Raw genomic sequence first — 18,380 nt, 5'->3', positions numbered from 1 at the left:
TTGGGACACCTGTCCCCACAGTCTCACCTTTGGGACACCTGTCCCCACAGTCTCTCCTTTGGGACACCTGTCCCCCACAGTCTCTCCTTTGGGACACCTGTCCCCACAATCTCACCTTTGGGACACCTGTCCCCACAGTCTCACCTTTGGGACACCTGTCCCTACAATCTCTCCTTTGGGACACCTGTCCCCACAGTCTCTCCTTTGGGACACCTGTCCCCACAATCTCTCCTTTGGGACACCCGTCCCCCCCCTATTTCACCCCCTGGGGCCGAGGGGCACCAACACTGAACCCTCTTGGTTCTGTGGCCATTGCCTCCCCCTGGATGCAGTCTCTGTGTCACAAGGAACATGGTTCTGTCCATGGCTGTACAAAAAGAGTCCAGCAAAAGCCACTCCATCATCTCTTCCCACTTGGATTCTTCTCTACTCTTCCACTATTTCTCACTTGCCCAGACCTGTCTCACACTTGCACATTCCTTCCTCCTCTTCCACTCTATCTCTCTTCTAGGAGAGGTCCATGTTCTGTAAAGTTCTCATTCTCTGAAAAGGGGTTAAAAGCTCCTACAAGTGGCCGGCTGAACCCCCCTCCATCTCCTTCCCAGCCGTGCTGCCCCGGCACAGGCCCATGTTTATCCAATTTCAAGGTTACAGCCCCAGGCACCGTCTCTCTCTCTCTCTCTCTCTCTCTCTCTCTTTCTCTCTCTCTGTGTCTCTCAGGGAGGGCTGCCCGATGGCTCCCGGTGTCTCTCTCTCTCTCTCTCTCTCTCTTCCACCCTTCCACCCCCGGGCTCAGGCCTACCTCTCCCGGCCACATGGGTGACCCAGCCCTGCCCAGCCTGGCCCTGGGCACTGCCAGGGCTGCGTGGGGCAGCTCCACCACGGCTCCTCCAGGCTGAGCACTGCCCGTGGCCCCGGGGAAGGGAACCTGGAAACCGCGGACTCGCCCCAACAGCTCCATGAACTTCTCGTGTTGGGGGCACCAGACCTGGTGGGATCTGACCGCTCCAGGTGGAATCTGACCACTCCAGGTGGAATCTGACCACTCCTGGTGGAATCTCAGCATTCCAGTTTGGAATCTCACCATTCCAGTTTGCATCTCACCATTCCAGGCGGGATCTCGCGATGGGATGCAGGGAAGGGAGGAATAAGGGGATGGCGGCGAGGAGGAGGAGGAGGAGGAGGAGGAGCGGGGGGGGGCTGAGAAAGGGGAGAGGGGGGAAGAGCCACAGGGCAGCCCCGCAGGACGGGAGGAAGGCGGGAAGGAGAAGGGAGGGAAGGAGGGGGAAAATGGGGAGGAGAGGGGGGGAAATAGGGGAGGGGGTGGCGGGAGAAGGAGAGGGAAAAGAGGAAGGAGCGAAGGAGCCGCGGGGAGCCGGAGCAGGGGAAGCCCCCACCGGGCACTCGCCAGCCCCGAGCGGAGCCCGCGCCCTCAGCGGCCGCTCCGGGGCCGCCGCTCCGAGATTCGCCCGCCCGCGGGGATGGAGAGGGGCCGGCTGCGGGTTTGGGGGGATCCCGGACTCCCCGGTTCTCTCACCTCTTGCCGGCCAGCGGGGCCATGCCTGCTCTGCCTCCTGCGCTGCTCTTCTCGTCCGCGCCTGGCAGTGACGGGATCCGCGAGCCTCCTGCGAGAAACCACACCCACTTTCCGAACTTCTAGAAGTTTGGTAAACTTTGAGAAAATACAGCAAAGCGATGAGAAAGGGACGAGCGGGCCACAAGCGCAGTCGATGAATGCTTGGCCGCGCCCAGCCGCTTCCCTTCCGCTTACCTGGCCGCTCTCCAAACCCCCAGATTCTTACTCAGCAGTGCAGGAATCTTCTTTACCAAGAAGATTCTGTTCGCTTGCCAAGATCAGGTGCTTTTACCTCAGGCCGCGTCCCCTGGGTGGCAGCTATGACTGATAAAGGTTACCGGGCAAACTCTGCCTTCTCCCCGCACGCCCCGGGCAAGCCGGGCTGTCCCGGGGCAGCAGTGCCGGGGCAGGGAACGGAGCTATGGGGGTGCCGTGGATACGAATTATATATCTGTGCATAATGTTATCGATACACAATATTGGCTTTTAATGTTATCAATACACAATATTGGCTTTTAATGTTATAGATACACAATATTGGCTTTTAATGTTATCGATACATAATATTGGCTTTTAATGTTAGAGATACACAATATTGGCTTTTAATGTAACAGATACACAATATTGGCTTTTAATGTTATAGATACACAATACTGGCTTTTAATGTTATTGATACAAATATTGGCTTTTTGCAAATGTTAAAATGGATTCTTTATGTGTGATGTTAAACAGTGCCAGGGCAGGGGAAGGGAACTATGGGGATGTCATAGATACAAATTATATATGTAAATATAATGTTATAGATACATAATATTGGCTTTTAATGTTACAGATATATAATATTGGCTTTTAATGTTACAGATACATAATATTGGCTTTTTGCAAATGTTAAGATGGGTTCTATATGTGTGATGTTAATGTAACTTTGTTATAAAGATGTATACGAATTTGTGTAAAGATGTTAAAAAGGTATTTTTGTTTCTGCTGTTAATTAAGCTCAGGGAAATAGCTGATACAAGTGTGCTTGCGTTAAAGTGCCTGCTTGGGCGGGATAACAGCCAGTGCACACGGGACGAGCACACCTGGACAGATGCGCCATCCATCGGGATGAGCACACCTGGACAGATGCGCCAACCATCGGGACGAGCACACCTGGACAGATGCGCCAGCCATCGGGATGAGCACACCTGGACAGATGTGCCAACCATCGGGATGAGCACACCTGGACAGATGCGCCAGCCATCGGGACGAGCACACCTGGACAGATGTGCCAACCATCGGGATGAGCACACCTGGACAGATGCGCCAACCATCGGGATGAGCACACCTGGACAGATGTGCCAACCATCGGCGCTCATCCCCTGAAGGCAGAGCGGGCCAGGGCCCAGGAACTGGAGGGGATCAGAATGGACTAAAGAGCCAAGAAAATGCACACTCTAAAAAGGGAGACCCCAGGAGAGGCCACGTAAAGCAGCTCCTGGAAAATGTAAACTAATTTATGGGTATGCATCGGGGTCTATGAATATGCAACAGGCTGATGTAATCAAAAGGTGTTTGCAGGGTATCCCGGAGGATAACAGTGCCCTTGGCTGATGCCATAACAGCCTTTGCTCTGTGGTCCCTGTCTCTATTTTCCTTTATTAAACTTAAACTTTCAGCGGGGAGTGGGCGTGTTTCGCACAGGGAGAACAGAGGCCACCTAGACAAGAAACCACCATAAACCTCCCACCGCCATCAGGCACCAGGCAGGGAGGGCATTGCCACGGGGCCGTGGTTTCTGACACCTGGCTGCTCCCAAACCCTGCCCTGCCACCAGCCCGGGCCTGAAAAATGCACGTATTGTATGGTTGGCTTTTCGCAAATATTAAAATGAATATTATATGTGTTGTGTTAGAAAGTGATGCTGTATTCATTCTCTTAAGTAGTGTGTTAAATGTAGTTTTAGGTTATAAAAAATTGTTAAAATAGAAACGATGCTGTGTAGGATTCTTTTTTTAAAGAAAGGACTCGCAGTGAGATAGCAGCCACAGGACACCTGAATCTTTCAGAGAACAAGAATTTATTGCTCCCTTATCAGGAGAAATGAACTTCTTCCCACCTCGAAGGCGCTGTCAGGATTCGGAGGTAGAAATTGGCAGTGACCAGACAGAATCCTGTGTTTGAATGGAATTTATGCATCATGCGTGAGGTGTATGAATATGCAACAGGCCATTGCTTTTAAGGGTTAATCCTCTGTTAATCTGTGTCCTTTTTTTGGGCTTATTTTGCCCAGAAAGAGGTACCTGGACTGTCCCTAACTCTTTGTTTTTATTGTCTCATATTGTCCTAATCCAAATTGTCCAAATTATTATCACTCCAATCGTATTACTCTTTTTATAACCATTTTATTACTATTAAACTTTTACAACGCTGCAAACAACCGGCTGGCGTTTTTCACAGCGGGCTGGGCTGGGGCTGGACAAGATTCTGCCACGTTTGGGATTCACCTCAACCAGAGGAGCCGTCGGTGACCATCCGGGCCAGACACGAGCCCTTTCCGTGCTTTCATCCTCCCTCAAGTGAGAGAAAAGTACAAACTCCAGGCACTGCAGAGCAGCACGTGGAGACTCCTTGCCCGCGTCCGGCCCTCGTTTGACCGCCCCACGCCGCTCCGGCCATGCCGGACACGCCGCTCGCCGCGGAGAGCTCCCTCTGATTGCTCTGGGGGTGCTCAGGGATCCCCAAAGGATCCCCCGGGATCCCCAAAGGATTCCCCTGAGATTCCCAAAGGATCCCCCGGGATCAGCGGCGATTCCAGATGGGAACAGATCCCAGGGAGGCTCTGGGGTTGCTCAGGGATCCCCAAAGGATCCCCCCAGGATTCTTAAAGTATCCCCCAGGATCAGCGGCGATTCCAGCATGGAACGGATCCCAGGGAGACTCTGGAGCTGGTCAGGGATCCCCGAAGGATTCCCCCAGGATTCTCAAAGGATCCCCCAGGATCAATGGTGATTCCAGTCAGGAACAGATCCCGTGGAGGCTCTGGGGCTGCTCAGGGATCCCCAAAGGATTCCCCAGGATCCCAAAGGATTCCCCCAGGATCAGTGGCGATTCCAGCAAGGAACGGATCCCAGGGAGGCTCTGGGGGTGCTCAGGGATCCCCAAAGGATTCCCCAGGATCCCTGAAGGATTCCCCCAGGATTCTTAAAGTATCCCCCAGGATCAGCGGCGATTCCAGCAAGGAACGGATCCCGTGGAGGCTCTGGGGTTGCTCAGGGATTCCCAAAGGATCCCCCAGGATCCCCAAAGGATTCCCCCAGGATCAGCAGCGATTCCAGTCAGGAACGGATCCCAGAGAGGCTCTGGAGTTGTTCAGGGATCCCCGAAGGATTCCCCAGGATTCTTAAAGGATCCCCCAGGATCAGTGGCAATTCCAGTCAGGAACAGATCCCAGGGAGGCTCTGGTGCTGCTCAGGGATCCCCAAAGGATTCCCCCAAGATTCTTAAAGTATCCCCCAGGATCAGCGGCGATTCCAGATGGGAACAGATCCCGTGGAGGCTCTGGGGGTGCTCAGGGATCCCCAAAGGATTCCCCCAGGATCAGTGGCGATTCCAGCAAGGAACGGATCCTGTGGAGGCTCTGGGGTTGCTCAGGGATCCCCAAAGGATTCCCCCGAGATCCCCAAAGGATTCCCCCAGGACCAGCAGCGATTCCAGCCAGGAAGGGATCCCGTGGAGGCTCAGACCACGGGAAGGGTCACGCTGGCATAAACCGTCGTGGGCTCCTTGGAGGGGACAAAAGCGGGGACACAAAGGGGTCGGCGAGGTGGCTGGGCCGGGGGTGCCCCGCGGGGGGGGGCGTTGGGGACAGTCCCCCTTACCTGGGACAGAGGGGAGCGTCCCCGCAGGGTTGGGGACCGGGCTGGGGACCGGGGGGCTCCGTCGGGGGCCGGGGGCGGCCCGGTGGCCGCGGCGTAGATGGTGGTGCAGGACGGGGGGGCGGCGCTGGTGGCGGCCCCTTTGGGCCTCTGAGGGAGGGGACAAAGGGTGGGCAGCGACCCCCGGGTCCCCACGGGGCCGCCTCGGCCCTGCCGCCGCCTTTGCCTGCCGGGGCTGTGCCCAGCGGGGCTCGGAAAGGGGGAAAATCCCGGAGTTTGTCCCCAAAGCCACGGTGGGACGCGGGGCACTCGGCAAATTGCGTCACTCGGCTTTGTCCCCGAGATTCCCAAATTCCCGCTGGGCTGGGCAGCAGGGATGGATGACCCCTCCCCAATGACGCCCTTTCCTTTTCCCCCCTTTTCCCCCTTTCTCCCCCTTTTCCTTCCTCAATCCCCTTTTTGCCCTTCCTTCCTTTTTTATATTTTCCTCCCTTTTTCCCCTTTTTTCCCCTTTTCTTTGCCCTTTCCCCCATACTTTCTCTCCCCTTTTTCCCCCTTTTCCCCCATTTCCCCCTTTTCCCCCATTTCCCCCCTTTTTCCCCTTTTTCCCCATTTCCCCCCATTTTTTCCCCATTTTTCCCCCCTTTTCCCCTTTTTCCCCCCCTTTTCCCCATTTCCCCCCATTTTTCCCCCTTTTTCCCCATTTCCCCCCCTTTTCCCCATTTCCCCCTATTTTTCCCCCATTTTCCCCATTTTTTTCCCCATTTCCCCCTCACCTGCACCCGCTGCACCTGGGCGTAGATGGTGGCGCTGGCCGGGGTGACCTGGGCGGGGTCCGGGGTGACCTGGGAGGGGTCTGGGCCACCTGTGGGGTGGGGAGGGGTCACACAATCCCGGGATCAGCCAGGTTGGAAAAGAATCCCAAGGTCTCGGAGTGCGAACGGTGTCCGGCTCCCCCTTGGTCATCCCAAGGAATCTCCAGGAGTTCCTCGGACACTCCGAAGCTCCCTGAGCCCCTTCCAAGCCCTTTTCCCTTTTCCAGGAGGAATTTTCCCAAATTTCCAGCCCTGGCACAGCTCGAGGCCATTCCCTCTTGTCCTGCCCCAATCCCTGGGATCAGATCCCAAATCCCCCCTGGCTGATCCCAAATCCCCCCTGGATCCCCCTTTTCTCCAGGCTGAGTGCCCCCAGCTCCCTCAGGAATTCTCCTTCCAAGATTTTCTCTGCCAGGAGCTCGTCCTGGGTCCCTCGGGGCTGAGCTGGGAGAGGATCCCAGTGATCCCAGCGATCCCAGCAATCCCAGAGATCCCAGTGATCCCAGCGATCCCAGCGATCCCAGTGATCCCAGTGATCCCAGTGATCCCAGTGATTCCAGTGATCCCAGCGATCCCAGTGATCCCAGCAATCCCAATGATCCCAGTGATCCCAGTGATCCCAGTGATTCCAGTGATCCCAGCGATCCCAGCGATCCCAGTGATCCCAGTGATCCCAGTGATCCTAGCAATCCCAGCGATCCCAGCGATCCCAGTCCCATCTCCTGTCCCTCAGGTGGCCGCATGGGGACTGGTCACAGCCTGGGCTCGATGACCTCGGAATTCTTTCCCAGCCTCAGGAATTTTGGGGGTCCCCACCCGGTCCAGGACCCCCCAAACTCACATTTGGCCGAGCGGGTGGCCCTGCAGGTGACAATGACCACGATGGCGAGGATGATGATGATGGCACTGGGCACCACCAGAGGGACCAGGAGCTCTGTCCTCACCCCACGGACATCTGGGACAGGAGGGGACACTCAGGGGAGGTGGCCCCAGGTCACCCAGAGCCCTTTGTCTCCTCTGTCACCTGATTTGGGCGCTGATTTTTGTCACTTTCTCCCCTGACTTTGGGGTGGACTTTTCTCACCACTGTACCCTAATTTTGGGTCTGAATTTTGTCACTTTGTCACCGGATTCGGAGGCTGATTTTGTCACCTCTGTCACCTGATTTGGGGTTGACTTGAACAGGAAGCAAAGGGCAGGAAATGGCTCTGAGCTCTCTTTATTTGCCTTATTTGAGCTAAAAACCCTCTGGGGGCTGGATGTGGGATCAGAAAAAAACCCTAAAATCTCCCTGGTGGCTTTAAGGGGGCTTGAGGGACAGAAACATCTTGAATGTTCATAGAAATATCTCCAATATCCGTAAAAATCTCCTGTCTAAAGGGGGATCCCATTAATCCATGGGAATATCTCAAATATCCATAGAAATCTCTCAAATTCCCCCACAAATATCGCAAATTTCTGCCCAAATCCACCAGGTTCCCACCATCTGGACACCTCCAGAGCTTCCTTCCCACCCCAGAACCCTGGGATTCTGAGGTTCTGGAATTCTGGGGTTCCAGGATTCTGGGGTTCTGGGGTGCTGGGGTTCTGGAATTCCAGGATTCTGGGGTTCTATGATTCTGGAATTCTGGGATTCTGGGATTCCGGGATTCCAGGATTCCAGAATTCCGGGATTCTGGGATTCTGGGGTTCCAGGATTCTGGGGTTCTGGGGTACTGGGGTTCTGGAATTCCAGGATTCCGGGGTTCTATGATTCTGGGATTCCAGAATTCCAGGATTACAGGGTTCTGAGGATTCTAGGACTCCATGGTTCTGGGATTCTGGGGTTCTGGAATTCCGGGCTTCTGGGATTCCATGATCCTGGAATTCCAGGAATCAGGGATTCCGGGATCCCAGGGTTCCAGAAGAATCCCAGGATTCTAGCGTTCCAAGATTCTGGGATTCCAGAATTCCGGGATTCCGGGATTCTGGGGTTCCACGATTCTGGGATTCTGGCGTTCCGGAATTCCAGGCTTCCGGGATTCCATGATTCTGGGGTTCCAGGATTCCTGGATTCCGGGATCCCGGGACCTACCCCTGTGCTGGGATCCGCACTGGGCGGCGTCGAAGGCGGCGCGGCCGCGGCTGACGCGGTTCTGGGCGGTGCAGACGCAGCCGAAGGCCGCGCTCCGCAGCGGGAACGAGAGCGCCAGGACGCTGCCGTTGGCCCGGCAGAGCCCCCCGGTGCCGTTGTCCCGGCTGTCCCGGCTGTCCCAGCTGTAGGAAACCTCGTCCCCCCGCTCCGAGGAGCAGCTCAGCTCCAGCCAGCAGCTCCCGTTGGACAATTCCCGGGCCAGGATCCGGATGCTGGGATCGGCCACGCGCTCTGGGGAGAGACGAGAATGCCGGGATTTGCAATTGGAGGGCGCTGGTTTCCACCTCCTTTCTTTCTTTCCCAGACCTGCTCCCAAAAGGCTGAGAACACCCAGGAAAAACAACCAGGAACATCCAGGAAAACAGCAGGAAATTCCAGGAAAAGGCTGGGAATGTCCAACAAAAAAAGCCGGCAAAAAAGCTGGGATTGAGCTCCAGCTCTGGAAAAAGGAGAAATGGAAATTCCAGGATATTTTGGACATTCAAGTGAGTGTTTCCCACCCCCTTGATCACCACCCAGACCTGCTCCCAAAATGCCAGAATCATCCAGAAAAGGCCCAAAGCATCCAGGAAAGGTCTGGAACATCCAGGAAAGGCCTGGAACACTCAGGAAAAGGCCTGGAACACTCAGGAAAGGTCTGGAACATCCAGGAAAGGCCTGGAACACTCAGGAAAAGGCCTGGAACACTCAGGAAAGGCCTGGAACATGCAGGAAAGGCCTGAAGCATCCAGGAAAGGTCTGGAACATCCAGGAAAGGCCTGGAACACTAAGGAAAAGGCCTGGAACATACAGGAAAGGCCTGGAACATGAAGGAAAGGCCTGGAACATCCAGAAAAGTCCTGGAACATGCAGGAAAGGCCTGGAACATGCAGGAAAGGCCTGGAACACTCAGGAAAAGGCCTGGACATGCAGGAAAGGCCTGGAACATGCAAGAAAGGCCTGGAACAGGCAGGAAAAGGCCTGGAACATGCAGGAAAGGCCTGGAACACTCAGGAAAGGCCTGGAACATGCAGGAAAAGGCCTGGAACATGCAGGAAAGGCCTGGAACATGCAGGAAAAGGCCTGGAACATGCAGGAAAGGCCTGGAACATCCAGAAAAGGCCTGGAACATGCAGGAAAGGCCTGGAACACTCAGGAAAAGGCCTGGAACATGCAGGAAAAGTCTGGAACACCCAGGAAAAAGCTGGGATCACCATCCCGGCGATTCCCAGGGGATTTTTTTACCAAGCACTTCCAGCTGGATCTGCCAGACCTCCTCCTCCGAGCCCGTGTAGACGCTGTACTCGTAGAGCCGCCCGTCGTCCCGGCTGGTGTTGAGGATTTCCAGGGAAAAGTTCTGCCTGTGGAAGCGCAGCCGCCCCGGCTCGAACTCCATGGGGCTCCCGCCCGAAACCCTCAGCAGGAGTTTCTTCTTGAGCGGCTTCCCGGTGATCTTTTTCCAGGAGGCTTCCCCGAATTTCTCGGTGCGGGTCTGCAGCTCGCGGGGCACCCGCAGCTGCGTCGCCTCCCCCAGAACCCCCAGCTGCGTTTCCCTGGCGCCGATCCCTGGGAAGAGGGGAGGGAGAAGGGTTGAGGCTCCCGGGGATCGTCCTCATCCCAGTCCTGGAGGAATCCTCTGGGATCGGGTCAGGGGTGGCTCTGGATCCAGCCTGGTGAGCCACAGGAACCCAGATCCACGGGGGAAACCTCCAGGTCCAAGGGAGAGACCTCAAATCCAAAGGGAAAGACCCCAAATCCAAAGGAGAGACCCTAAATCCAAAGGAGAGACCCCAAATCAAAGGGAAAGACTCCAAATCCAAAGGTGAGACCCCAAATCAAAGGGAAAGACCCCAAATCAAAGGGAAAGACCCCAAATCCAAGGGAAAGACCCCAAATCAAAGGGAAAGACCCCAAATCCAAAGGGAAAGACCCCAAATCCAAAGGAGAGACCCCAAATCCAAAGGTGAGACCCCAAATCCAAAGGAGAGACCCCAAATCAAAGGTGAGACCCCAAATCAAAGGAGAGACCCTAAATCTAAAGGTGAGACCCTAAATCCAAAGGAGAGACCCCAAATCCAAAGGAATCTCTTTCCCAACTTCAACCATCCTGGAATTTTGGGAATTGCAGCCGCCTGGGAGCGGGCTCGGGTACAAATCCCACATTTCCTTCTGGCTGAGGTGGTCCCAGGTTGGGTTTTTTTTGAGAAAAAATTTGAGGGGTTTCATCTCCCACAGCCCGGGACTCCTGTGGGAGAATTCTTCCCCCCAAACCCCTTTGTTGTTTTTTATTCCAAGCCAATGATTCAGAATTTCCTCGATTTAGATTTTCCTCTACTCAGATTTTCCCTCATTTCTGGGTAAACAAATTTTGTTTTTGTAGGAAATTGTGAGAGGAGGAGGAGGAGGAAGAGGAGGAGCCAAATCTGGAGCTCCCAAAAGCAGAGAAGGGCCCCCATTGCGCCACCCTCACTTTTCCCAAAGCCTTTTTTCCATGGGTTTTGGCCCAAAAAGGAGAGAAAAAAGGAAAGAAAGAAAAAAGGAAGAAAAAAGGAAGAAAAAAGGAAGAAAAAAAGGAAGAAAAAAGGAAGAAAAAAAGGAAGAAAAAAGGAAGAAAAAAAGGAAGAAAAAAGGAAGAAAAAAGGGAGAAAAAAGGGAGGAAAAGGGAAACGGCCTCCTGCTAGTGGAACCTGGAATTTCAGCTGGAAGTCCGGAGGCAATTTTGGCTCTCCAGACCCCCCAAAACCAGGGATCGGCCCCATTTTCATGGAAGTTGTCCCATGGCGAAGGGTTGGGAGCCGGCGATCCTCAAGGTCCTTCCAGCCCAAACCATTCCATGATTTTATTCCTTGGGAATCTCCCAGCCCAGAGATCTGAGCCAATCCTCCGGGAATCTTCCTCTGGAACACCCCAGCTCCCTCTGGCACTGAAATAATCCCTCAGGGCTCTCAGAACCCCGTTGAAATTCACCCAAATCCTTCACTTTTCCAGCTGATTTTTGTCCACCACATTCGAATCCCCTCCTCCCTTTGGGAGACTTTTGGGGACGCTCCTCACATCCCACCCGGACCACCTCCACCCCAAAGCCCCAAACCCCTTCAGATCCACCCCAAAAAACACCCCCAAAATCCAGAAAAAGCCACCCAAAACCCCCCCCAAAAAATCTGTGAGCAAACCCCACGTACCCCCAAGAGCTGCGAGGGTGAGGAGCAGCCGGAGCCAGGCCCCGGAGCCCATCCCGGGATCACGGAGCCTCCGCTGCTCCGGGGCTCGGAGCAGGTGCTGACAGGAAGAACTTCAGCCCCAGGCCTCTCATTTCCTGTTCTGTGAGGCTGATTGAGTCAAAACTTTGCCTTTTATCCCCTTTGCTCGGAAATTATTCAAAGCGTGGGGTTATGCTCCCGTGCCCCAGAGATGAAATAGGAAAAAAGCAGAAGAAAGCAGAAAATGGGTTTGGTTTTTCCACCAGAATTCCATCATCCTGCTGAGGGGTCCTCAGGCTGCTCTGAAAAAAAGGAGGAAAAATCCGGTTTTGGAGGAATTTAATGGATTTTTCCAGCTCTGGAGAGGGGGAAGTTTCAAAGCGATCCCACTGAGGGATGTGGGCGATTCCTCGGAGCATCCCAAAATCTGCTCCATCCCCCCAGGGGTGGGACCGCCCAGAAAGGTGAGAAATCCCCAAATTTCCCAGGAAAATCCCAGCTTGGAGCTCCATGGGAGCCACAGAAGGAGGAGAAGGACGGGAGAGCCCCAGAAACTCACCTGGGAGAAGCCAAATCCTCGTTCCGGGTGAATTTGGGTGGATTTGGGGTCAGCTGGGGATGGGGATGGTCCTTCCTGGTGGAATGGATGGGAAAGGCCGGAAAAAACCCAGTCATGGATCTGCTGCTGGAAAATCTCCACTGGTTTTGGTGGAACAGCTTTGAAATCCGAGGTTTTTGCCTTTTTCTTTCTCCAAATGTCACCGCTTGTCCCGATTTTCAGGGTGTGGATGGAGAGGGAATTCCAGGATCCCTGAGGCTGGAGAAGAGCTCCAGGATCCAGCAATCCAAGATGCCACCAGCTCCCACCTTGCTGTTCCACGGACACCTCCAGGGATGAAAATCCCAGGATTTTAACCCAAATCCAATCCCAGGACTGGGTCACGTCCCGCTGCTTCCCAGGGAAGCCCAGCTCAGAGTTTCCCCCGAGGTTTTGCTGCCGGGAAATGATTTTTGAATGACAAAAAAAACCCCAAAACCACCCAGAAAAACCCACCCGGAACCTCCTGGGAGGCTCCTCCTCCTTCCTTGCTCAGAAAGCACCTGATAGGTAAAACCCCAGAGCCACCATTTCTCAAAAATCAGACTTTTACAGAAAAAATACAGATGGGGAATCGCAGGATGAATTAATCCAGGAAAAACAGCGGTGGTTCTCCTGGAAACTTCTGGAATGGGAGCTTGGAAGGATTTTGGGGTGTCAAAGTCATTGGTTATGGGGTGTTTGGGGCTATTTTGGGGTTTTTGAGGGTATTTCGGGGTGTTTTGGGGTGTTTTTAGAGGCACAAATCCCACCTGGAATTCCCACGGCCAGGCTGGATTTCTCCATGGATTTCTCCACCAGTTCAACCCCCAGGTCCCAAAAGGAAAATTTTCAACCTGGAAATGGCCAAGAAAAGCCAAAAAAATCCCCCCAAAAAATCCAATTTTCCCCCTCTGGGCTTGGCTGGCATCGGGCAGGGAAAAATTAATGAAGTGAAATCATCCAGAGGAAAATTCCTTTCGGGAAGCATTTTTGGGAACAAGGAACTAAAAATGGCGGGAAAAACCTCTTTTAAGTGGAAACAATGATCCCAAATCCTTTCTTCTCCTTCCCATCAGCTCATCCTGGAATTTTCTGGCTGGAAACTCAGCAGCAGGATCAATGATTATTAATTTCCAGAGGGTTTTTTTTTGGATATGCTGGATTTTATTAGTGGAATAAAAGCTCGAAATCTCCACAAGGGAACGGAACCCCAGAAAAATATTTCCAAGGGGTTAAAATCACTGGAAAAATCAACTTTGGTGTTAAAATCATCACCCAAGGAGCAGGAATTGTCCCGAGCTGCTCCTCAGGTGGGGCTGGAATCGCTCGGAATTTTCCAAGGAGTTCCCCGTTGACCCTTGGATGATTCCAAGGAATCTTTGGGAATCTTTGCCCGAAGCGGAACTTTTTGGGATTTATGGAGGTGAAACCCCGGATTTTCCCCTTTTCTGGGCTGGGTTGGTGGAGCTGGAAGTGTCCCAAACTTTCCCAGGGTTTTTGTTTTTTTTGGAGGCTGAGGGATCATCTCAGTCATTCCCGAGATTTCTTCCCACCCCGCTGGATCCGTGTCCCACCCTCCGGTGCCAGATCCTCCTCTGGGGGACAGAGGACGGGATTTTGTCCCCAAAAATGGGGCTGGGGGGGAAACATCTCCAAGCTTCTTCCATCACCCCCCGATCCCTGAGCCGTGGGATGTCCCAGCCCAGACAAAAGTCCAGAAAAATCCCAAAGATGTGGGATTTTAGAGGCACAAATCCCACCTGGAATTCCCATGGCCAGGCTGGATTTCTCCATGGATTTCTCCACCAGTTCAACCCCCAGGTCCCAAAAGGAAAATTTTCAACCTGGAAATGGCCAAGAAAAGCCAAAAAAAATCCCCCCAAAACCCCGATTTTCCAACCCAGACAAAAACCTAGAAAAATCCCAAAGATGTGGTGTCCAGGACATAGAATTTAATGTGCAATGAAGCATTTGGGAAATCCAAAACCAACCCCAAACCCTCCCTCCCAGAAAGTACCAAATGCCATGACAACAAGAAAATGATCCCCCAGAATTCCAGGGAAGCCCGGGAAGGGCTCGGATTGGGCCTCCCCACAGGTTTTGGGATGAGGGGGAGGAGGATTTCCAGATGAGCGACCCCAAACTGAACCGTCCCGGTGACTCCGTTCCCTCGCGCGCCCGCGGTTTTCCCGCGCCCGGAGGATTTCGGGATCCCCGTCTGGATCTTGGTCCCGTGGCGGTGGAAGGTGAGGACGTGACCGCAGGCGCCACCCGCGCGCTCCTCAAGCCACGGTGAGCAGGAGGAAGAGGAGGACGAGGTGTCCCAGGGCCAGCAGGGCGCTGGGCGTGGCGCAGGCCGCGGGTGAGGAGGATGAGGAGGATTCATCTGGAGGCAGATCCAGGAGCTCCAGGATGGTCCCCAAATCCCCCCCCCCCCCAAACCCATGGGAGGAGGGAAAAGGGATCCCCCACCCCCCGGACCCACTTTGGGATTGGGATCTGCTCCCAGGGATCATTAAGGGGGCGCAGGGACCCCCTGAGCCCTCCCAGACTGATTTTTGGGGTTCAGGGACCCCCCAATACACCATGGGGTCATTTTTGGAGTTCAGGGACCTCCAGAGCCCCTCTGGGCTCAGTTTTGGGGTTCAGGGATCTTCCAACACCACAGTGGGGTCAATTTTGGGGTGGAATCCAAAACCAGGACAAAGGAACGGCCTCGAGCTGTGCCAGGGGAGGGAAATTTGGGAGAATTCCTCCTGGAAATGGGGAAAAGGCCTTGGAAGGGGCTCAGGGAGGTTTGGGGTGTCCATCCCTGGAGGTGCCCGAGGAACCCCTGGAGATCCCCCCGGGTGGTCAGGAGGGGTCAGTCCCACATTGGACCGACGACCTCGGAGCTCCTTCCCAACCCCAACAATGCTACGGGACCGCTCTGAAAGTCCCCCCAAAGATCCCCCCCAGACCCCTCAGGGGACACCCCAAAGCCCAGGCCCGCCCTGGCCGTACCTGTCCAGGTGCAGGGCCGCCGGAAGGTCAGCGAGGTGGTGCTGGAGGACACGGGGTTGCTGACCTTGCACACGTAGGTTCCCACCGCGGGGTTGATGGAGACCTCCAGGACGGGGCCCTCCTTCACCAGGGGCTTCTGGGGTGCGATCCACTCGTAGGTGACCCCTTGGAGGGCCACGGAGCAGCTCAGGGTGGTGTTGCACACCTGGGGGTCACCGTTGGTGGTGGCCGTCACGCGCGGCTTCGGGACCAGGTCTGCAGGAGAGGCCAGGGTGGCACAAAGTTCCCCCAGAGCTCTGGGACGGTGTCCAGGATGTCACGATGCCCCCATGAGGGTTTTGGACAACCAGAAAGTCACAAAGTCCCCCCGGAGCTCTGAGACGGTGTCCAGGATGTCACGATGCCCCCATGAGGTCTCTGGGACAATCCCCAGGACACCACAATGTCCCCAAACCCCCATGGGGCTCGGGGACAATCCCCAGGATGTCATAACGTCCCCACTGACCCCACAGGGCTCTGGGACCATCCCCAGGATGTCATAACGTCCTCATGGGGCTCTGGGACAATCCCCAGGACACCACAACATCCCCAATGCCCCCATGGGGCTCTGGGACCATCCCCAGGATGTCATAACGTCCTCATGGGGCTCTGGGACCATCCTCAGGACACCACAACGTCCCCAATGCCCCTCCTGGAGCTCTGGGACAATCCCCAGGACACCACAACGTCCCCAATGACCCCATGGGGCTCTGGGACCATCCCCAGGATGTCGTAACGTCCTCATGGGGCTCTGGGACAATGTCCCCGTGAGGTTCTTGGACAACCAGGATGTCTCATGTCCCCAGCCCACCCATGGAGCTCTGGGACAATTCCCTGTCCCCAGACTCATCGTAGACCTTCAGCTGGACCTCCTGGAGCTCTGGGACAATGCCCAGGATGTCATAATGTCCCCAATCCCCCCATGGGGCTCTGGGACCATCCCCAGGATGTCATAACGTCCTCCTGGAGCTCTGGGACAATGCCCAGGCCACCACAATGTCCCCAATGCCCCCATGGGGCTCTGGGACAATGCCCAGGCCATCACAACGTCCCCAAAGCCTCCATGGGGCTCTGGGACCATCCCCAGGATGTCATAACGTCCTCATGGGGCTCTGGGACAATCCCCAGGCCACCACAATGTCCCCAACGCCCCCTGGGACAATCCCCTGTCCCCAGACTCACCGTAGATGCTCAGCAGGACCCTCTGGACGCTCTCCCTGCCCGTGTCGTCCTCCAGGTACAGCTGGTACTCGCCGCTGTCCTCGAGGCTCAGGTTGCTCATTCTGAGGGCTCCGTCCTCCTGGAGCTCCAGGCGCCCCTCGAAGCGTCTCTGGGGGTACCTGGTCTGCTCCCCCCTCTTCTGGATGGCGATCCTCAGCTGGTTTTGCCAGCGCCAGTGGATTTGGGAGTATTTTGAGGGATTTTGGGGCCCTTGGGGGTTCAGAAACGCCACCCCGCCCACGGCTCCGGTCACCTCCAAGCGTTGGGGCTCTTGTGCCTGGGCTGCCAAAAAAAAACGGGGATAGTGGAGCTGGGTTGCTCATCCTTCCCCAGGTCTCATCCCACCTGGAATTCCAGACACGTTCAAAAAGCAAATAAATATTAAAAATTAAATTCAAACAGCTCCGCCCTTTCTGGAGCCCTTTGCATGCAGAGGGGGCAGGACCAGCATTTTGAATTTTCCCACCCCAAATTCCCAAAAATTTCCGGTTTTTTGTGACTCCACGTGGGACAGTCCATCCCCGCAGGGCGTGGTGGCTCCCGTGGGGAGGGACCCGGTGGTGGCACCTTGTGGGGACAGGACGGGTTCAGGCCAGAGTCCCCAAAGCCACGTGCCCAGCCCAGCCCCTCATCCGCCCCCCCCGTACCTGGCGCGATGGAGAGGAGGGAGAGGAGGAAGAAGAGGTTCAGCGCCTGCCCTGGCGCCATCTTCTGTCACCAGCGTCACCTCAGCGAGGGTTGGGACACGGCTGCACCCAGGGTGGGACCCTCCTCAAGGTGGGACCGCCCTGCTCCCCAAGGAACCCCAGGGCTGGAACGCCCCGGGAACCCCCCGGAACCCAGGGCTTGAAGGGGAACGGGGAGATCTCGTCATGGAGCTTCCTGTTCCCCTTCCGGACCCGAAACCCACACTCTGCATGGTGACAGGGTGTCACAAGGGTGTCACACACAGCCCCTGAGACTGCCAGGGACACAGCGCCCCGTGGATCCCCCAAATCTGCACCGCAGTGACCCCAAAGCCCTTCCAATCCTCAACAAAACCTACCCAGATCCCCCCCAGAATCCATCAAATCCTCAACTAAAACCATCTGGGACCCCTCAAAATCCCTCAAATCTCCTCCAAAACCCACCCAGACTCCCCAAACCCCTCAAATCTCCTCCAGAACCCACCCAGACTCCCCAAACCCCTCAAATCTCCTCCAGAACCCACCCAGACTCCCCAAACCCCTCAAATCACCCTAAAAGATACCTAGACTCCCCCAAATGCCTCAAGTCTCCCCAAATCCATCCAGGACCCCCCCATTGTCCTGATGACCAGTGGGACACCGACCCCAAGGGTCACTGTGAGTGACCAGAGTGACCCCAAGGCCTGGGGGCAGCCAGGAGGGGATTTGGGATCTGAGCCCAGAGGGGGATTTGGGATCTGAGCCCAGGGAATGGGGCAGGACAAGAGGGAACGGCCTCGAGCTGTGCCAGGGCTGGAAATTTGGGATGATTTTTCCATGGAAAAAAGGGTTGGGAAGGCTGGGCCCCATCCCTGGAGATGTCCAAGGAATTCCTGGACATTCCACTGGCTGATCACTGGATGACCACTGGCTGATCACTGGATGACCACTGGATGGACACTGGATGGACACGGGATGGATACCGGATGGACAGGGGATGGATACCGGATGGACACCGGATGGACACTGGATGGACACTGGATGGACACTGGATGGACACTGACTGACCCCTGTCTGGCCAGGCGGGCTCGACCCCAGCTCCCTGCCGGGATCCTCCCCCATCCCCAAACCATCCCCGCGGGATCTCCCGGGGCCGCCGAGGAGGGGCCGGAATCCCAGAATCCCAGAATCCCAGAATCCCAGGATCCCAGGATCCCAGAATCCCAGAATCCCAGAATCTCAGAATTCCAGAATCCCAGAATCCCAGAATTCCAGGATCCCAGAATCCCGGAATCCCAGGATTCCAGAATC

At 55.4% G+C, this 18,380-nt stretch overlaps 2 protein-coding genes across 2 annotated transcripts; both read right to left on the bottom strand.

Moving 5' to 3' along the window:
* Positions 1-3,616: 3,616 nt before the first annotated feature.
* Positions 3,617-11,860, bottom strand: LOC139584948 (signaling lymphocytic activation molecule-like). Its single transcript, XM_071417309.1, has 7 exons — positions 11,544-11,860; positions 9,607-9,927; positions 8,323-8,613; positions 7,090-7,203; positions 6,210-6,298; positions 5,437-5,583; positions 3,617-5,340 (listed from the first exon to the last, which is right to left on the bottom strand). Exons 1-7 carry the CDS (start codon positions 11,593-11,595, stop codon positions 5,296-5,298), a joined length of 1,059 nt encoding a protein of 352 aa, XP_071273410.1. The 5' UTR covers positions 11,596-11,860; the 3' UTR covers positions 3,617-5,295.
* A 2,213-nt stretch (positions 11,861-14,073) lies between these two features.
* LOC139584950 (CD48 antigen-like) lies at positions 14,074-17,362 on the bottom strand. Its single transcript, XM_071417312.1, has 4 exons — positions 17,052-17,362; positions 16,366-16,686; positions 15,145-15,399; positions 14,074-14,527 (listed from the first exon to the last, which is right to left on the bottom strand). Exons 1-4 carry the CDS (start codon positions 17,110-17,112, stop codon positions 14,424-14,426), a joined length of 741 nt encoding a protein of 246 aa, XP_071273413.1. The 5' UTR covers positions 17,113-17,362; the 3' UTR covers positions 14,074-14,423.
* Between the last annotated feature and the right edge of the window lie 1,018 nt (positions 17,363-18,380).

Source organism: Agelaius tricolor, unplaced genomic scaffold (assembly GCF_023055355.1).
Source record: "Agelaius tricolor isolate 1412-34295 unplaced genomic scaffold, bAgeTri1.0.p SCAF_69, whole genome shotgun sequence".
NCBI lineage: Eukaryota > Metazoa > Chordata > Aves > Passeriformes > Icteridae > Agelaius > Agelaius tricolor.
This window is presented reverse-complemented; position numbering and strand designations above follow the sequence as displayed.

Bases quoted from the DNA above. Each gene is read 5' to 3' on its own strand.
- LOC139584948 (XM_071417309.1), bottom strand. From the start codon at position 11,595: ATGGGCTCCGGGGCCTGGCTCCGGCTGCTCCTCACCCTCGCAGCTCTT. The intron at 9,928-11,543 runs GTACGTGGGGTT...CCCTCTTCCCAG, and splicing joins CACCCTCGCAGCTCTTGGGG to GGATCGGCGCCAGGGAAACG. The intron at 8,614-9,606 runs GTAAAAAAATCC...GTCTCTCCCCAG, and splicing joins GATCCAGCTGGAAGTGCTTG to AGCGCGTGGCCGATCCCAGC.
- LOC139584950 (XM_071417312.1), bottom strand. From the start codon at position 17,112: ATGGCGCCAGGGCAGGCGCTGAACCTCTTCTTCCTCCTCTCCCTCCTC. The intron at 15,400-16,365 runs GTGAGTCTGGGG...CCTCTCCTGCAG, and splicing joins GGTCCTGCTGAGCATCTACG to ACCTGGTCCCGAAGCCGCGC. The intron at 14,528-15,144 runs GTACGGCCAGGG...ATCTGCCTCCAG, and splicing joins GCGGCCCTGCACCTGGACAG to ATGAATCCTCCTCATCCTCC.